Source organism: Talpa europaea, assembly GCF_964194135.1.
Source record: "Talpa europaea genome assembly, chromosome: 16".
Lineage (NCBI taxonomy): Eukaryota > Metazoa > Chordata > Mammalia > Eulipotyphla > Talpidae > Talpa > Talpa europaea.
In genome coordinates, this window is record NC_140084.1 from 18,298,509 (window position 1) to 18,316,178 (window position 17,670).

The 17,670-nt window shown below is 43.8% G+C and overlaps 1 protein-coding gene across 1 annotated transcript in view; it reads left to right on the forward strand.

The window, feature by feature from the left end:
• Positions 1 to 6,686: 6,686 nt before the first annotated feature.
• HSD17B2 (hydroxysteroid 17-beta dehydrogenase 2) overlaps positions 6,687 to 17,670 on the forward strand; it is a gene marked incomplete at both ends in the record, with an annotated part of 64,898 nt that continues 53,914 nt past the window's right edge. Inside the window, one exon of the mRNA XM_084256839.1 lies at positions 6,687 to 6,939. Coding sequence (XP_084112965.1) covers positions 6,687 to 6,939 — 253 coding nt within the window. The remainder of the gene's footprint in view (positions 6,940 to 17,670) is intronic.

The following is a 17,670-nucleotide window of genomic DNA, read 5'->3' on the forward strand; positions in this document are numbered from 1 at the left end:
CCCCTCTTCCCCTACGTTCATTTCATCGGCATATGGGATTATTCTATTAGCCTTCTATATATACATACTCACATACCCTCCTCCCTCTCAATAAAGTGTCCACCCAATATGAGGTTCAAACCCATGACTGTAATATTAGGAGTCCCAAGCTCTACCAATGAGCCAACCAAACAACCACTCAGAGGTTACTGCTAAATCTCTAAGTAAAGTTGAGCCTGGGATCAGGACCATGCCAGGGTCCAGACCAGATTGTGGACAACCTACACTTCAGCCCAACACCTCCCATCCACATAGGAACTCCGTATAGGAATGACGTGGACGGTTCTGATGAAAGCTGGTCAGGTTTTGCGTAGAATATTCTGTATTGATAAAGGTGCCATTTCCGCACATCATATCATCAACACTGTTGTTGATGTATCATTATAGATGTTGATGTTGACCTTGATCACCAGGCTGAGTAGTGTGTGTTAGGTTTCTCCACTGTGCTTTTACTATTTCTGTTTCCACACTGTGCTCTTTGGGAAGGAGTCATGATGTGTGACCCACACTCCTCAAGTGTGAGGTATGTTCACCTCTGTGATTGGGGTACAGTTACACAAATCATGTGAAGTTTTTCTGCATGGGAGTTTTGTCTCACCCTCCATTTATTTATTCAATATTTATATCAATATGGACTTGTGGATATTTACCTGTTGCATCAGGCAACACCATACTGTCAAAGAAACATGAGTCGCGGAAAAAGTCGTTATGGCAGGATGCTGATGAGAAGGCAAAACCTGGCTTTTTTATTGATCGAATGATTTTACAGAGTCAATAACTCAGGACAAAAGAGAAGAAAGAGAAAAAACTTAGAAGGAAACAAATGTATGCTTCAGTTATCTAGCCTTTTTGGGGAGATGAGTCTGAGGCTCCAGATTAGTTTTATGGTCCATGTTTGAAGATCGAAATCAAGCTTCTGACCCCCACTCATGGTTCCAATCTTATTTTTTAAAAAGATTTATTTATTTATTTATACAAGCACTGGGTACAGTCAGAAGCATGGGATGGTGAGAGAATGCACTGGAGCCAGAGCGGGGAACAGAACAGGCAGACTGACGAATACACTGCTGAGGGGAGCAGTGGGCATGGCAGGAGAGGTCTGTCATGCCATGTGGGACCCTCGCCAGTGGTAGGGATTGAACCGGCGCTGCAGAGGCTGCGGGCAGCTTCCCAGCCCAGGGCTCAACCTCTGTGCCACCAGGGGAGGCCCTCCAATCTTATTAACAAGACATTCCACTCATCAGTCTCTGGGACTTGAAGTTACATGTCAGTCTACCGCTCCCCAGGCGTTTCTGGTCATATCTAGTGATGTAAGCTCATTGTCCCAGGGAATTAAGCATACTGCTCTCGTTTAACTTGAAAGGAACATTTGCAGGGTCAATAGTTTGCATTCTTTTTTTTTTATAAGATGTATTTATTTATTTATACAAGCACTGGGTACAGTCAGAAGCACGGGAGGGGGAGAGAATTCACCAGAGCCAGAGTTGGGAACAGAACAGGCAGACCGATGAAATACACTGCTGAGGGGAGCAGTGGGCACCGCAGGAGAGGTCTGTTGCACCATGTGGGACCCTCGCTGGTGGCTGGGATTGAACCAGCGCTGCAGAGGCTGCGGGCAGCTTCGCAGCCCAGCACTCAACAGCTGTGCCACCAGGAGAGGCCCAGTTTGCATTCTTTAAGTTTAGGTAATTGATTGACTGGGCCAAATGAACTATGTACTGAAAAAGGAAAAACTGCATAGCCAGAATGGCAGTTTAAGCAGCCCTTTAAGCCTAACAGACCCACATTTACCTACCTATATATTTTCAACAATTTGTCCACGTTTTATATTTTACAATGGAAATTTTTAAAATGACATGAAAACTCCGGTAAAAACTGGAATTTTATTTGGTAGTGAACACAAGAGGAGCCAACCATAGCATAACTTGAATCAAGACAGCAAATGAGTCTTTGAACACATAGGTAGAAATATGGTTTCAGGGAATGTGATGATCTTGCTGTACTGAGAGCTATTGTACTGAAAATTATGTCCCTCCTCCTAGGGGGAGAAGTAAATGATTGGATCCCATTCTGAGACTGCTAAGGATCCTTGAAAACTTATTCAAAAAGTGAGGGGTCTGACCTATTTGGAATTAATAACTGTGGGGCTTAGAATATTTACTCCATAATGTCTTAATGCTAGACAAAGAAAAGATTTCATCCAAGTTGAAAACTCTGGTTCTCTTTTCCAGGTCTTTTTTCCCTCCTGATGTCTGAAATAGAGAATGAGATATACAGAGAGATATACTGCAGAATTATATTTCCATACTTAAACATTATCATGACCAAAAATCTTGAAAAACATAACACAACTTGCATTACCAGGAAGACCACCCTGATGTCTGGGAGATGATCTTTCATGACTGTCACACCCAGAGCTGCTGAGGTCACTGTGACATCAATATGTGGTCATTCTCTGCTTGGTCCATTCCATCATGTCAACACCATTTGACACTCCCCACAACAACCCATTCTTTATTGCAACAAGGTGCTTTTACAAATGTTTCAACTCTTAAAAATGTGGCTGCTTCAGACATGTCTCTTAACACAAGATACATTACATTCTACTGTATATAAGGGGTGATTGACAGAACTTGAGGACCATCATCCTGGAGAGGGTGAGATAAGATAACAGTTTTCAGTTATTTAAAGAAATAGAAACTGGAAGTGGTCTATGTGATCCAAGTGAGAAATGAAAGATAAAGGCCACTGCCTAGCTCAGCCTAGAGAAGAAATTCCCAATACTCTGAACTGTCTTGAACTAGAAAGCCCATCTTCAGAGGCCTTGAAGGGCTTGTTAGCAGAGCTATACTGGCAATAGAATAGGATGACCACTTGGTGGAGATGTTACAGAGAGAATCCCTGTTTCAGATGGAAAATTACTTCAAATTCCCCTCGAGAGGCACTTATGCTCAAGAAATCATTTGTTCTAGGATTCTCACTTTTTGGGTCCAGGTTGGGAAAACTTCTCTTTGGGGTAAGTAAAATATCTTGTCTTCAGAGGTGCCTTCTAAAAGGCAGCTTGGTTGATAGAAGGATGCAGCATGCTGACCCACTGGCATCATTAGCAAGAATGGGTTGATCCAGTTGGATCGTCCTCTTACAAAGTTAAGAGCCCCTTGCCAGAAATGGGACAATGGCCAAGGAAGAACGGCCTCAAGGAGAGCTTTCGGACAAAATGATGAGGTCCAAAGAAGGGACACAGGGCCTTCTGTGGTGCAAGGGGTTAAGTCACAGCACTATGAAGCTATCCACAACCACTGCAGCACAAGGTCGATCCCCTGCCAGGGAGCTACCCACAGGCACAGCAGACCTCTCCTGTCTCGCCCCCTGCTCCCCTCAGCAGTGTATTTCAGTAGATCCACCTGTTATGCTTCCCACTCTGTCTCTGGTGAATCTTCTCACCTCCCACACCTCTGGCCTGCACCTCAGCTCTTGTATGCATAAATAAGTAAATCTTTAAAAACAAAACAAAAACAAAAAGTGCACAGTTCAGCACAGACGGATAAAATCCTCATTCAACATCCAGGTAGCACAGATGGATTAGGACCCGTGGGTCCTCAAGAAGAGGAACGAGGCCTTCAGGGCTGAGAAGGGGTTGGGATAATTCTCACCTGCAACTCCATGTTGGTGTTTCCCATTGGAACAGCCTTCTTTCCACCACTATGTACCCCCATTAGTCTCTGCAACTCCTGAATCTTGCCCAGGTCAGGAACTGGCCCACATACTCGCTGCTGAACCCTGCCACCTAGAAGGAACTCAATAAAACCCTGATCCTTTCATTATCTCAATGAATACTAAGTACATGCAATGTACTGGGGGTTAGGCTAGACACTGGGAGGACAGTGAGTAAAAAACAAAACAAAAGAACAAACAAAACAGCCAATGACCCTTGACCTTCTGAAGTTTGTGGTGTTATAGGAGAGACAGAAATCAAGCTGAGTGAGAGAAGGTAATGAATGGATGTGGGATGGGAGGTAATGAGGTTGGGTGCTAAGGAGGTGACATGTCAGCAGACACAAGGGAAAGGGGCATATGATCAACTGAATGAAGAAATGAAGAAATGAATGGGGAGGAGAAAGGAGGCTGGCCAGGGAGAAAAGGATGAAGAGCAGTGAGAGCTGCGCACCAGGATGAGTGGCTATTATTTCTAGCACCTGCTGGTGTGAGGCACGATGGGAAAAGGATGCCAGTCCTGTGACCAGCACAGGATGCTGAGTCTCTTTCTTCAGGGCAGGCGACTTGCTGATGCCTCACAGCTGGTAAATAAGAGCTGGGATTTGAACTCAGTGCACCAGGCTCTACCACTCAGGATAGTTGTGTGTGGTCCCCTCACTGTTGGGGCAAGGAGCATCCTTATCTAGAGGTCCATGGCCTGGAAGCTTTTGCCCTCTCCTTGGGAGCTCTGAGTGAAGCTGCTGGGAAACCATGTGGATTGGCACCGGAAGATGCACTCCATCTCAGGCCCCAGTGCGGGGGGGCCCTGACAAAGTGCCAAAGCCCCCAGAAAGTGCCGAACTATCCTGTATCCTCACTTAGAAAGGTTTCAGACACCAGAGCTGGCTGTGCTGAATCCTGGCTGGTGAAGGAGGCCCACCGAGGATTCCTGGTCATGGTCCTGATATGTGATGAAAGGGCTGACAGGTGGAATGGGGTGTGTGGAGGGCGGGGATCTCAGGGCTAGCCTAAGACAACACGAGGTCCTTACTCTGAAGCATCCAGGCTGGGAGCCAGTAGCATCTCCTACCTCCTTATCCATGAGAAGGCTGGGAGGGCATGCAAGTGGTGCCATCATTCTACGTGAGACCCTATATTGGTCTTGTGCTTCTGTCTGAAGCGCAAGTCACACTTGCTACTACTTGGTCTCTCTCAGGTCTTGAGATAGCCTTGAGCCCAGGTGGACTCTGAGGTGCTTGAGGGCAGGAATTTACCTGGGACTCCTCGGAGGCCAGCAGCCAGTTTCCCGCTCCAGGTCCTAAGCTCTAGCCACTTTCCTACACTAGTGGCTGCTGGGTGCATTTCCTCCTAAGTTCTGCTCTGCCCATATCACCCACAATCAGAGTCCTCTCTCCTCCTGCTCCCCGTCTGTCAGCATGAGCTCATTCCAGCCATGTTTTTGGACAAGTCTGTACTTCACGGGGCACTTAATTTTACTGCTCTCCTTCTCCCTCTTCTGTTTAAAAAACATGACTGCCAGCATTTACCAGGTAGCAGGTACTAAGTACTTTACCTTGGTATTTTTATTATTTTACTGTTGAAGAGACAGAGCTTTAGGGAGATGGTGTCAATCACATAAGGCTGCCTACTTAGTAAGCAGCAGAATTAAGATTAGATTTGCATACAAATGGAAACTTTTCTTCTCTCTCCAGTAGAGCTAACTCCCAACCTTTATTGGAATTTTGCAGCCAGGTGCTGTCATGTGGGTCCAGATCCACAACGTTTATACATAAGCATAAGTAAACAGACTTATGCTCTGTTTTCCTGCCTAAAGGATAAGTGTCATAAATACTTCAAATACCTTGTATTTGTTATCTTTCCAGAGATTAAAATATTAAATAGAGATGGGCTAATTCACAAGTATTAGTTGTCTTTTATTGTTTGCCTAAAGCAGGCAGCAGAGTAGAGAAATCAAGAGCATAAAACTATAAAACAAGACTGCAGACTCCGTGCTGTGTGATCTTGGGTGAGGTGCTTAACATCTCTGTGCTTCAGTGTCCTCTCCTGTAAAATTACTATCATAATAATAATAGCAACTATTTCAAAAGGATATTGTATTCAAAGTAATGGACCATATTACCTGCTGAGTCCCAGTGCCCAAAACAGAGCCTGGCAGAGACTAAGGTATCAATAAATAGAATGAATGGACAAGTAGCTGGACATGGCCCCTGGCACAAGTAGATATAGGTCAGTATTAGTTGTATTATTATGGTTATTATCTCTCCCTGGTATATCTCCCCTCAGGCAAGACCAAAAGCACCTTTCATCTGCCGAGAAACTCTCCCTCTAGTTCTATATTCTCTCCATTTAACCCTTCTGCTTGACTCAGGTGAGGGTGGCTGCAGTCCTGTGGACACAGACAAATTCAGACTCTCCTTCCCCTTCCAGAGCACATCTTCCAAACCTTACTGGTTGCCTGGATTTCCTTTCTCTCTGTCTCTCTGTCTCTCTCTTCCCGTCTCCCACTCCCTCCCTAGGTCTGAGAGCTACAGTTTTTGTCATTTATCATTCAGACTGGAGTCTGTCAATTATTATCCAAGTAGTTCTCTCTCCAGAGGTGGAGCTGTCATTTAAAAAAAATAATGTGTGTACGTGTACATTGCGGGTGAGTATGCATATCTGTTGTGCATGCTGGGGGCATAAGGGGGAGCAATAGAATAGCAAGTGCTCTGGTATTTATAGCAAAGTGCACACCCAATTTAAATTATCCACCAGGAAATATGCATGCGTGCATGAGCTTAATCCAGGCTCTTTCAAAGTGTGCCTGGGTGGTTTTTCCCCGCCCGCTTTTTGCAGCTCTCCGTTCATAAAACCCAGGCTGCCTCCAGCCTGCCTTTACCCACTGCACTTGCTGGCCCTGAGCTCACAAAGGTGTGGGGAACTCTCCGAGAATGATCACTTTCTGGCTTTGCCTGGCTGTCACTGCAGCTATCGGAGGAACAATTCTTTGCAAACTCAAGAAGAGCCCAGGGCAGATGGGGAGAAAGGTGGTCTGCCTGGTGGGCCTGGGGGGAGGGGTTTGCCTACTCAGCCTGTCCCTCTTTTGGGGCTCAGTCATCTTCTCCCTGTCCTGTTTCCTCACGTGCACTTTCTTCTCTGGCCAAGAGTTGTTACCTGTGGATCAAAAGGCGGTCCTGGTCACAGGTAAGCAGATGGGATGTCACTGTGCTTCTCACCCAAGGAGGGATCTGGCACTTTGCTTTGCTTTAGCGGGACTTTTTCAAATTGTTTAAAGTGGGCATGTTTGGGGGTTTTGGGGTGCTCCTCTCCCTTTCCTGTAACAAAATGTCATTTAAAAATAAAATCCTTGGCATGGAGTAAATGAAACACACCACCAAGTGGTTTTCACTATATTGTTTTGGTTTGCTTTGCTCCAGTCAGACAAAGGAGGGGGTTGGTGGTGAGGGGTGGGGGACGCTCTGGTGCTCTGAAGCAAGGATCTGTTCATTTCCCAGGATAGATATTAATAAGCAAACCTGTGGCATTTCACGTGTTTCGTTGTGTCCAGAAAAGTCCCATAGGTTTTTTTAGGCTTAAACAGAATTTTGTTCTGAGCTTAGGGTTTGCCGGCTGCTGTCAAGAACCTATGGCTCATCTGAACCTTTTGTCTATAAATCTGTCATCAGACCGCTAACATTTCTTAATTGGATCAATCTGGCAGTGTGTCCAGGAGGCTGTTGCTGGTTAGCTGAGATGCCAGCTTTTCTCTTCTTTTATGTTTCTTTTTCCGCTGCAAGTGTGAGGCCAAATTCAGTTCCTGTGGGTCGTAAAACTGGTTGGTTTGGTTGTGAAGTCTAAACTTGGATAAAACATTAATTAGGATTAACCAGCATTATCCTAATTCAGAGAGTCCCACCACAATAAAGACAACAGCTGCAGAATCATTTGCTGGAGGTCACCACACCCCTGTACACCCCCCACACTTTCAGGGGCTAGAACCCTCTACGATGTGGGTGAATATGAGGTGTGGATGGAAGCAAATCAGGGGTTTCCTGAATTCATTGAGAAAGGAACTCTTAAATGACTTGTCTATTTTGTTCTTGATTCTAACCCTAAAATGAAATTCTCTCATAAAATGAATTGCTACTAATCACTACCTGGAGTCCTGAAGCACTACCTGAAACAATTCAAAAGTAGAAGACTCAGTTGATCCATGGCAGGTTTTATCTACACGGCATGCAATCGGAAGGCTGTGTTTTCCACTTTTTCATGAGAATCCGCTGATGACCATGCACTTGGTGAAAATCTATCACAATAGTCTAAATCCACCCGTTCTCTGTGTAGTAGCAAGTATGCAGGATTTCAGAATAAGCCCAAATTTAGCATGTGGAAAAAAAAATAGTGATGCTGTGGTTGACACTAATGAGAGGCGATCTCCCAGAGGTTTAAATATTCTTGGGAAATTGATTTCAGGGACCAGCACTTCTAAGGCTAATATTAAGAATACTAAAGGTTAGGATTAACTCAAGCAAGCCTCAGGGTAACTAAGAATACAGAAATCTTCTTTTGCTTGTTTTTCTTGTCACTGTTCTTTATCCTCTCTTTTGAAGATGCAGGCATGGAGAAATGCTTACAAAATACACACCCAAGTCAGGAAGCCCACATTAGCCACTGAAATGTTCTGACTTGTATTAGTGACAGGTTCAAATGATTGATTCAATTAGGCAACTTAAGCATAGTGACTAATCCCTAACTGAAATGCTTAGCAATTAGAAATCTTGGACTTTAGGAAGGAACTACCTACATGCAAGGGAAACTGAAATGTTACTTTCTGGTTTTTGGTCATTTTCATGAGGAATGCCATTAGTTTCAATATAATTTGATAGGTTTCAAGGCCTTTGTGCTCAATAAAGAAATTTAAATTGAATGCATTTAACTGGAACAGAACTCATTAAAAAGGGGAAGCAACCATGAGTTGGAATAACCTTTGTTCAAGCTTGGTTTATGTTATAAATTAGTACACATTTTAACAGGTGGGTATTAGGGGGGAAATGTGGCAGTGTGTGTCAAAAGCCATTCACATTCCTTTATCTGATAATTCAAGTTTTGGGAATTTTTCTTACAGAGCCTAAACCTAAAAGAAAGGAGCAGATGCAAAACCAAATGGCATATTCACAAAGTAGTTTAGCAAAATTTTATTTGAAGTAAAATATTAAAAGGAATCAAAATGATGATAAATTATGGTGTATTTATTTCTGGGCTTAACCATTAAAAATGACAACTACAGGACTGTGTTACATGGGAAACTAACTAAAGGAAAACATGCAGGAGATGCGGGTATTTTTCCCTTTTTATTATTATTGAGGAGACACTGGATATGATTTTGGGAAATAGATTCACATCAACTACCAGAGCACCCACAGTCCTTTACTCGAAACCCCTGGGCCCTTCCCCCTTGACTTCCACCTCCACCTTCCCCCTCTAGGACCTCCAATTCTATAGTCAGATTTGCAGTATTAGTTTTGGTTTACTTTTATCTGATCCTTCATTTTGTTTCTCTGCATTCGACATATAAGCGAAGTCATCTGGAATTTCTTTCTCCTTCTGACTTACCTCACATAGTACCATCCCCTCCAGTTCCATCTATATTGTTGCAAACGGAAAAATTTCATCGTTTATTTAATAGTTGAGAAGTGTTCCTTGGTGTATACATCTTTATCCACACATCTTTTTTGGGGGGGCACTTAGGTTGGTCACTGGGTTACTGTAAACAGAGCTGCAATGACCTTGGAAGTGTACATATTCCTTTGAATGAGTATCTTTGAATTCTTTGGGTAAATACATAGGAGTGGAATTACTGAATCATATGACAAACCCATTTTTAATATTTTGGAAAACCTCCATACTGTTTTCTATAGGTGCTGGACCAGGCTACATGCCCTTCAGTGCATCAGGGTTCCTTTTTCTCCACAGCTTAGCTTTAGTTGTTTCAGGTTTTAAATTTTTTTTAAAAGATTTATTTATTTATATAAGCACTGGGTACAGTCAGAAGCGTGGGAGGGTGAGAGAATTCACCAGAGCCAGAGCAGGGAACAGAACAGGCAGACTGATGAAGTACACTGCTGAGGGGAGCAGTGAGCGCAGCAGGAGAGTTGCGTGCCATGTGGTACCCTCTGGGGGGGGGGGGGGCGGCTGGGGATCAAACCGGTGCTGCAGAGGCTGTGGGCAGCTTTGCAGCCCAGCGCTCAACCGTTGCGCCACCGCCACCGGGGAGGCCCTTAAATTTTTTTTAATGTGGGCCATTTTCATGGAAGTGAGGTGAGAGATACAGGTATTTGAATAAAACTGCAACTGTATCATATAAATGACAAAACAATGGAAGGATATAATCCATGTACAGTTGAATTAGAGTACTGGGGTATTTCTTCCCCTAATTTCCCTCTTAGAATTTCTGTAGTGTAGTTGTTCAAAAAAAAAAAAAAATCTTGCAAGAGATAGCATTTAAAGGATAAAGGCTAGGGGCCTCCCTGGTGGCATAGGGAGTTAAGTCTCAGTCACTTAACTCAGTCACTGCCATGGCCTGAGTTTGATTCCTGGCCAGGGAGCTGACCCCATATGGCATAGCAGACCTCTCCTGTCTTGCCTGCTGCTCCCCTTAGCACTGTATTTCAGTAGATCTTCCTGTTCTGCTCCCCACTCTGTCTCTGATGAATCCTCTTACCCACTGCACCTCTGGCCTATACCCCAGTGCTTCTTTCCATAAATAAATAAATAAATCTTTTTTTTTTTAAAAAGGGATAAAATCTGTTTTAATGCCTACTTAATTTTGGACCCAGCTGTAGGACAATTACAAGGACAAGTTCAAGCAAATAACTTCTTTCAGTCCTTTACTTCATTTTGCTAACACATTCAAAGATCTATTTTCTTTGTAAGAAGTTTTGTAAGAAGAAATAAACAAGCTAGAGGGTTTGAACACAAATTTGTCTTATAGGTACTGAAGCAACAGAGCCATTCAGTTTTTTAAATGACTAAAATTAGTGAAGAACTGTCTCATATGATTGCAATAGCATTTCAAGCACAATATTGTGTAAAAAGCTTCAAAGTCAGACAGGCTTGAACCAAGCCTTGGGGTGTGTTTTCCAAAGGCAGAACTTGAGATAAGGATAGTTGTGAAAGAGATTTACTGGGAAAGTTGCTGGGAATATTGGTCCTGGGGTGGAGAAAATGGAAAGCAGCAAAGAGCAAGGAGGCAAGTGGGGTGTGTTATCAAAGGAGATCCTCTTTGGCTTAATCACTTGGGACAGAACTGGAGGCTGCGAGAGTCACAGAACTGTCCCCATGGAGGGTCAGGAATCTGAGTCTTCACTCCTTCACATATGCTAATCATTAGTTAAGGCCTGCCACCTCCTGGGTGTTGGGGACAGTTGGTGGGAGGAGGGGAGGCTTAAACTCCAGACATCTGACTCTGGCCACTGGCAAAGTGAGTTCCATTTGAGGGGAGGCCTCAGACAAATCACAGGTGCTGGGTGTGCAGTGCCTTGTGGATGAGAGCCACAGAAATGGTCAAGGTGTCCAGGCAGGATGACATTGTCTGCTACAGACCTTTTATTAGGTGTGTTTGAACTTATCTTTTTTCCTCTGTAAAGTGGAGGTAATCACACACACACACACACACACACACACACACACACACACAGATGGAGACAGTGGAGAGAGGTGGTTTTATGTTTTGGGGTGGTGAAGGGGAGGATTGACATGTTAGAGAGAAAATATAAAAAGGGAGATAAAGAAATGGAGAGAAGATGCATGTTGCATTGAAAATACCACACTGATAAATGGGAGTTGTGGAGCAGGCTGCACAATGCAGGATGCTGCTGAATGAGCAAGATCCTGGCCTTTTTATTGATAAAATAATCATACTGCATCAGTTACACGGGGTAGGAGAAAAAGATGGTGAAACTCAAAAATGTGCTTTTGTTATCTAGGGCTTCAGGGGGACGTGAATCTGCTGAACAGATAATTCTTATCTGCTTATCTTATCTGTTGTAATCGAAACCATAACTCAGACCCCTAGCCATGGTTCTAATCTTATAAACAAGGTGTTCCTCTGATCACCTTCCGGGGTCCCTTCTCAGATATCTGTCAATGCCCCCACCCTGGGCGTTCCCGGTCATAGCTCATGATGCATAGCCTTCCCAGGGTGATCAAGATTTCTGCTCTTGATTGATTTGAAAGGAACTTGTAAGGCTGGACTCCTATAGCTGATTGACCGGGCAGTTCTGACTTTGTACAGAAATGCAGAACTGCAGGTAACAAAAATGGTGGCTGAATAGGCTGCTTAAGTCTAGCAGATGCACAGACACATTTATTCATTCAACATCTACATGTTGAATCCTTAGAATCCTACATGTGTTGTCCAAAAGTCATGGAGGAGGAAAATTAAAAACTATGCAGTTGTTATATCATCTTGGATGGGATAAAAATCCCTAGTTTTCCTTGACCTTGAACCCACGTTCACTGGGATTACTTCCTCCTTTTTGGAGGTTGTGTGTTGTCCTCAGTCTATCCTATGGACTATCCTCAGTCTATCCTATACAATGGTAACTGAGTTTCTACCCTAAGGCTTTTCACTATGGGCTCTTTAGTCTTTCTTGCCTCCTTTGGGTGCTACTTACTGATTTGGCACCTACTGTATACAGGGCATGGGCCTGGAGGACTTCATGATCCATTGGGAGAGACACAGACACCCTAACTGAAGCTGTGTGACAGGGTACAGAGGAAGCCCTCAGGAACATTCCCAGAGTGCCATGGGACCCAGGAATGGGTGCAGTTCACATGTGGGGGGTGGGGAGCACTATGGAAAGCTTGACAAAGGAGGAGCTTCACTGGGAATTAAAAAGGAGACTTGTAGAGGGAAAATAGGAAGGTCTTCTGGACTGAATGGTTAAGTAGTTACAGGGACTAGAGCTAGCACTCATTAAAAATTGTTGAGTTGCATCATTTTTAATTTATATTTTTGGCTTTTGGGTGATAGTTTTTAATTGAAATTTTCAAAGTTGGGTACAATGGAGGATGGATTAAGTAGTGGAAGGGATCTGTTTTATGTGGAGGTCTTTAATTTATGCTCCAAATTTGGGGTCTAAGGTATATCATACCCCTTCTGAGACTCATTAAATAAGTCCAAGTAAGTCATTAAATAGTCCAGTGAAAGTTCTAAAGTTGAATCCTAATGGTGTCATCTTGGGATTCAGATTTAATACTAGATTATTGAAATAGATAAATACCAAGAGAAATCACATCTCAGTGCTCAGAGTTTTTTATATACATTTTATATGTGATTTTCACAACCATAATAATTTATATCTTGTGAACAAGGTAACTTGTTCATTTTTTTTAAAGATTTATTTATTTATTTATATAAGCGCTGGGTACAGTCAGAAGAGCGGGAGAGTGAGAGAATTCACCAGAGCCAGAGCGGGGAGCAGAGCAGGCAGAGTGAAGAAGTACACTGCTGAGGGGAGCAGCAGGTGGCAGGAGAGGTCTGTCATGCCATGTGGGACCCTCGCCTGACGGCCGGGGATCGAACCGGCGCTGCAGAAGCTGTGGGCAGCTTTGCAACCCAGTGCTCAACTGCTGCGCCACCGGGGAGGCCCAACAAGTTAACTTGTTCAAATAGCAGAGCTGGGACTAAAACCACATCAGACCTATCTGCCGCCCAAAGCCATGCTCTTGATCACTGTCACCAGCAGTATGAGAGCCACCATCGGTAGCAGCCCATAAAGGTTTTTGGGATGCAAAATGTGTCCATTTAATTGGCCAGTACATATTGAACATCTATTACCTACAAAAGATTCTGCTTGATTCAGAACCTGGCGATTGCTTGGACTCACATGGTGCAGATTAGCAAAGGTAATAGGAAAGTGCCTTGGCAGGAATAGGGATATTTGCAGAGGATGCTTATCTGAAAGATGCCCCAGGGTGAAGTTGACTTTAGGTTTGGGTTTGAGAGCAGTGAGGGCATTGTCATTTGAGTGGAAAGTCATTGGCAGTGGGAAATACAGAACTAGAACGTGGTTAGGTTTAGAAGAGGCTGGGCAAGCATGAGCAGCAAAGTGATGGTGAATCTGGCAAGGAAAGTGGTTATGGACGGAAAAGTAAGGAATCAACACAGTCCCAGTTAGCCTATCTCCCCTCTTCCAGGGGAGATAAGTTTAAACTATGAACTCCTGTTCTCTTAGATCATCTAGTTTAAGCTTGAACCTTAGTCCTCTACAGAGAAGCATAATATTGTTAATCTGGGCAATTTTGTAAAAGTTTAATGGTGATTTTAATGGGCCAATTAATTGGGATGTTTAGGGTGGAGAGACGTTTTTGTGGAATAAAAGTTCCCCCTAAATATACTGTAAACCTCCTGAAGACAGCGACCAGGTCCTTTAAGGACCAGGTTTCCTTCTCATGGTCTAAACAGGTTAAGCCCGCTACTATATTAAGGATTAATGAGCCTGGAATGAACAAAGAAAGCTGGTGAAATGTCCTCCCCTTATTGTGGTCATTGATTGGATACAATGGGATTTCCTAATCTGGCCACTCACTTAGGCACTTAACTCGGCTAGGTTTTTTTTTTTTTTTTTTTTGCTAGGGTCACCTGTAGCAAAAGGGCAGAGTGACATGGTCTAGGTGTGAAGGCTCCATTGTTCTGCAACTTCATTGTTGGCTTGCTCTGGACAGGCCTTTTGACGACTCGATTCTAAGCATGCTCCTCTAACCAGGATGTGGCACAAATGGAACATCCTCTGGCCCCCACCTAGTTGCTGAAACTGCTCACCTGAAGGCCACTGTGTCCTCTTAGTGACCAGTGCTCGAATTCCGCTCCAGCACTCACTGCCAGCCACATGTTCCTTCTTGACACAGTTCCTTTTGCCTTCCAGAACACTGTTTTCCCATGCTTCCACCTCTCAGTCCGTGACCCTTCAGCCTCTTTTTCCTACCCTTCCCCCAAGGGCTCTGTCCTTATCCCTCTTACCAGAACACTCTCTCTCATGTGAATCCTTCCTGCTCCTGTGGAATTAGTGGTCTTTGTGTGAGGAGTGGTAAGTCTGTAATTTTGTATAATGAACACTTTCTTGAACTCTTGGCTCAAATTTCTAGGATTTTAGGCTGAAACTTTTATGTCCTAAAACAACATCATTTTCCCTCCTAATCCTTTTCCTTTTCTTAACTCCTCTGGCTCTTACCTTTTGCACAATTCTGTCCAGACATTTGCACTGTACAAAACCACATGGAGAAAAATGGCTGACTAGAAATCAGAGAAATCAGTAAGTCCAGGTGCCAAAGACAAGGAGGAGATTAGGTATGGGGGGTGTTTGAGGAAGTCTCGTGTAGAATGGAATGGTGTGGGAAAATATGTCTGGCCTGGATGATTCAGGGACCCCTGGGTTTCTGTGCCATCCACCACTGGCATCTCCTCTTTAACATAAGACTCACATGTGTACCCCTGCTGCTCCTTGAGTCCCTCCACTACTAGCCCACTTAATGAGATCCTTCCTTTGTGTCCAGAATTACCAACTCCCATGAAGTTCAAGACATAAACAGGACCTAGGAGAAAGATATGTTCATTGAAAAAATCATTCTAAAACTCAAGAACAAAATCCACTAGGAAACTTCTGTTGAATGTTCTTTGTGTGAATGTCCTTGGTGTGTAGGTGGAGAAATGAGGTCAGATATGTTTTAATTTGAGTCAACTGTGGTCTTCAGTCATTTGAAACCTAAATTTCACTTTCATGGGTCCAATCTCTAACACATCACTGGGAACCTGGGAAAGGGATCTGAGTTTCAATGAATCCTATTTTCTAAAGACTCAGGTCTACTGAGGTCTGGGGTCTACCAATCCTGGGCATTAGTAAGAAGGAGATTAGAAATAGAACCTAAACCACATCCAGCTCTTGAAACAAAACCTTAACCTACATGTGTCTAAGTGCTGGGTTGGTCACAGTCAGTCAGGTGTTCAGTTCGGTGCAGTGGTTAAGAGTACACACCTGGGACAATGACTAACCTGCTGCCACCTCCTGCCTTGCTACTTACTTGAATTCCCTCCCATGAACCTTTTCAGTCTTGATCCTTTGACTTGTTTCTTCAGTTCTTCTGACAGTGGCTTATACACTGATTTTTGAGGATGTTGGGTTATGGAGACCTTGCTCTAGGTAAAATGCTCAGTTGTTGTCCTTCCTCCTGAGCTTCCATCTCCATCTTAAGCTGAGGGTGAGAGGTGCTAATATTTTTTAAGGATGTATTTATTTATTTATGCATAGAAGAACTGGGGTATAGGCCAGAGGTGGGGATGTGAAAGGATGGGGATGTGAAAGGATTCACCAGAGACAGTGGGGAGCAGAACAGGTGGATCTACTGAAATACACTGCGAAGGGAGCAGACGAGACAGGAGAGGTCTGCTTCACCATGTGGGTTAGCTCCCTGGCTGGGAATTGAACTCAGGCAGCAGCAGTGATAGTGTGATAGCACTGATATTAACCTCTAGGCTACCAGGGAGGCCCAAGAGGTGCTAAATAATTCAAGCAGAGGCTCGAGCTACAGCTAGTCATAGTCCCAGCTCATGTTTTCAATAACCACTTGTCGATTGCCTGTTGTGCACACTTGACACTCAGTGAGAAGCAGAGAGACAGACAAGGTTGCTGTTTTCATGAGGTATGTCAGTGGCAAAGACATTAAAGAAAAAAACCCAATAAATAGATACTTTCAACAGCATAAAACCCTAATGGAATGGAGAGTGGTTTTGCTGGACTACTAAGATTTACTTTTGACTGGACTTTCTCTGTGCTGGGGACTGTCAGGCACTGTGATTAGCATGTTCCATTAACTTCATTTAATTCTGAAGGTACTTTATCATTAAAAAAATATTATGAAAAGCTTTAAATATATTAAAAATAAAACAAATATACTCAACATGCTCAGTACTCATATTCTAGAACATTCATGATTGAGATCTAAATGAGGTCATTTCTATTATTCCTCCCATTCAAACGTGAAGAAATTGGAACTTTTAAGTGTTTATGTGTGACAAGACTCAAGTCACATTACGTAAAATAAGTAAGTGGCAGGATTAGTATTCAGAAGTAGGTCATCGTAGGGATGCTGACGTCATCACAGGGATGATGTGAGCAGTGCAAGTGAGGGGATGACAGGGGTGCCCCCTCTGAAGAAAGAGGCAACTGGGAGAGCTGCTAAGCTGTCCCAAGCATCTTTGGCTTCTGCTTTCACACCCGAGGCCTCTGGTAGATGTGCAATGAAAGGTGCGCTGTCACCAGCAAGGACAGCCATGGCAGCTTAGAGAATCTTGGGGTCCCAAAAGCCAGGGACTTACCTGCATTTCTCACTGGTAGAAGGGTGGTTATGTCTCCAACAAGGAGCCATTTGTGCTCTGCACAGGACAACTTCTCTTTGCTCAGGGAATCTGTCACTGCTTTCCAAATATTCCCAACTGTGCCCTGGGGGTGTCCCTGACTGCCTCTAGGTTATCACTTTAGAATAACTTGCATTCCGTTGTGTTTGATGAAGATTTTGGTAGTGTGGGAAGGGGATTAAAACCCATTCATTCATTATTCTACCAATAATTACTGAGTTCCTCTGTGACTAGTACTGGGAATACAGTGACACAGCGGATGCATTCATCACAGTTAATAATGTAGAGGGTAGTGGAGGAGATAGACAAGCCAGGGCACTCAAAGGCAATGAAACAAGTGAGAGTTCAAAGAAGTGAGAAGAAATAAGAGCAGATAAGTCCACCTAGGAGGGAGGAGAGGTGGTGAGTCTGTAGGACAACAGTGGCTTGGAAGGATGAAACAGAGGACTTGTGGGCTCATTGGATCTACACAGAGCAGAGATGAGACCTGAAGCATTTTCCTCTCCTTGCCTTCATCCAAA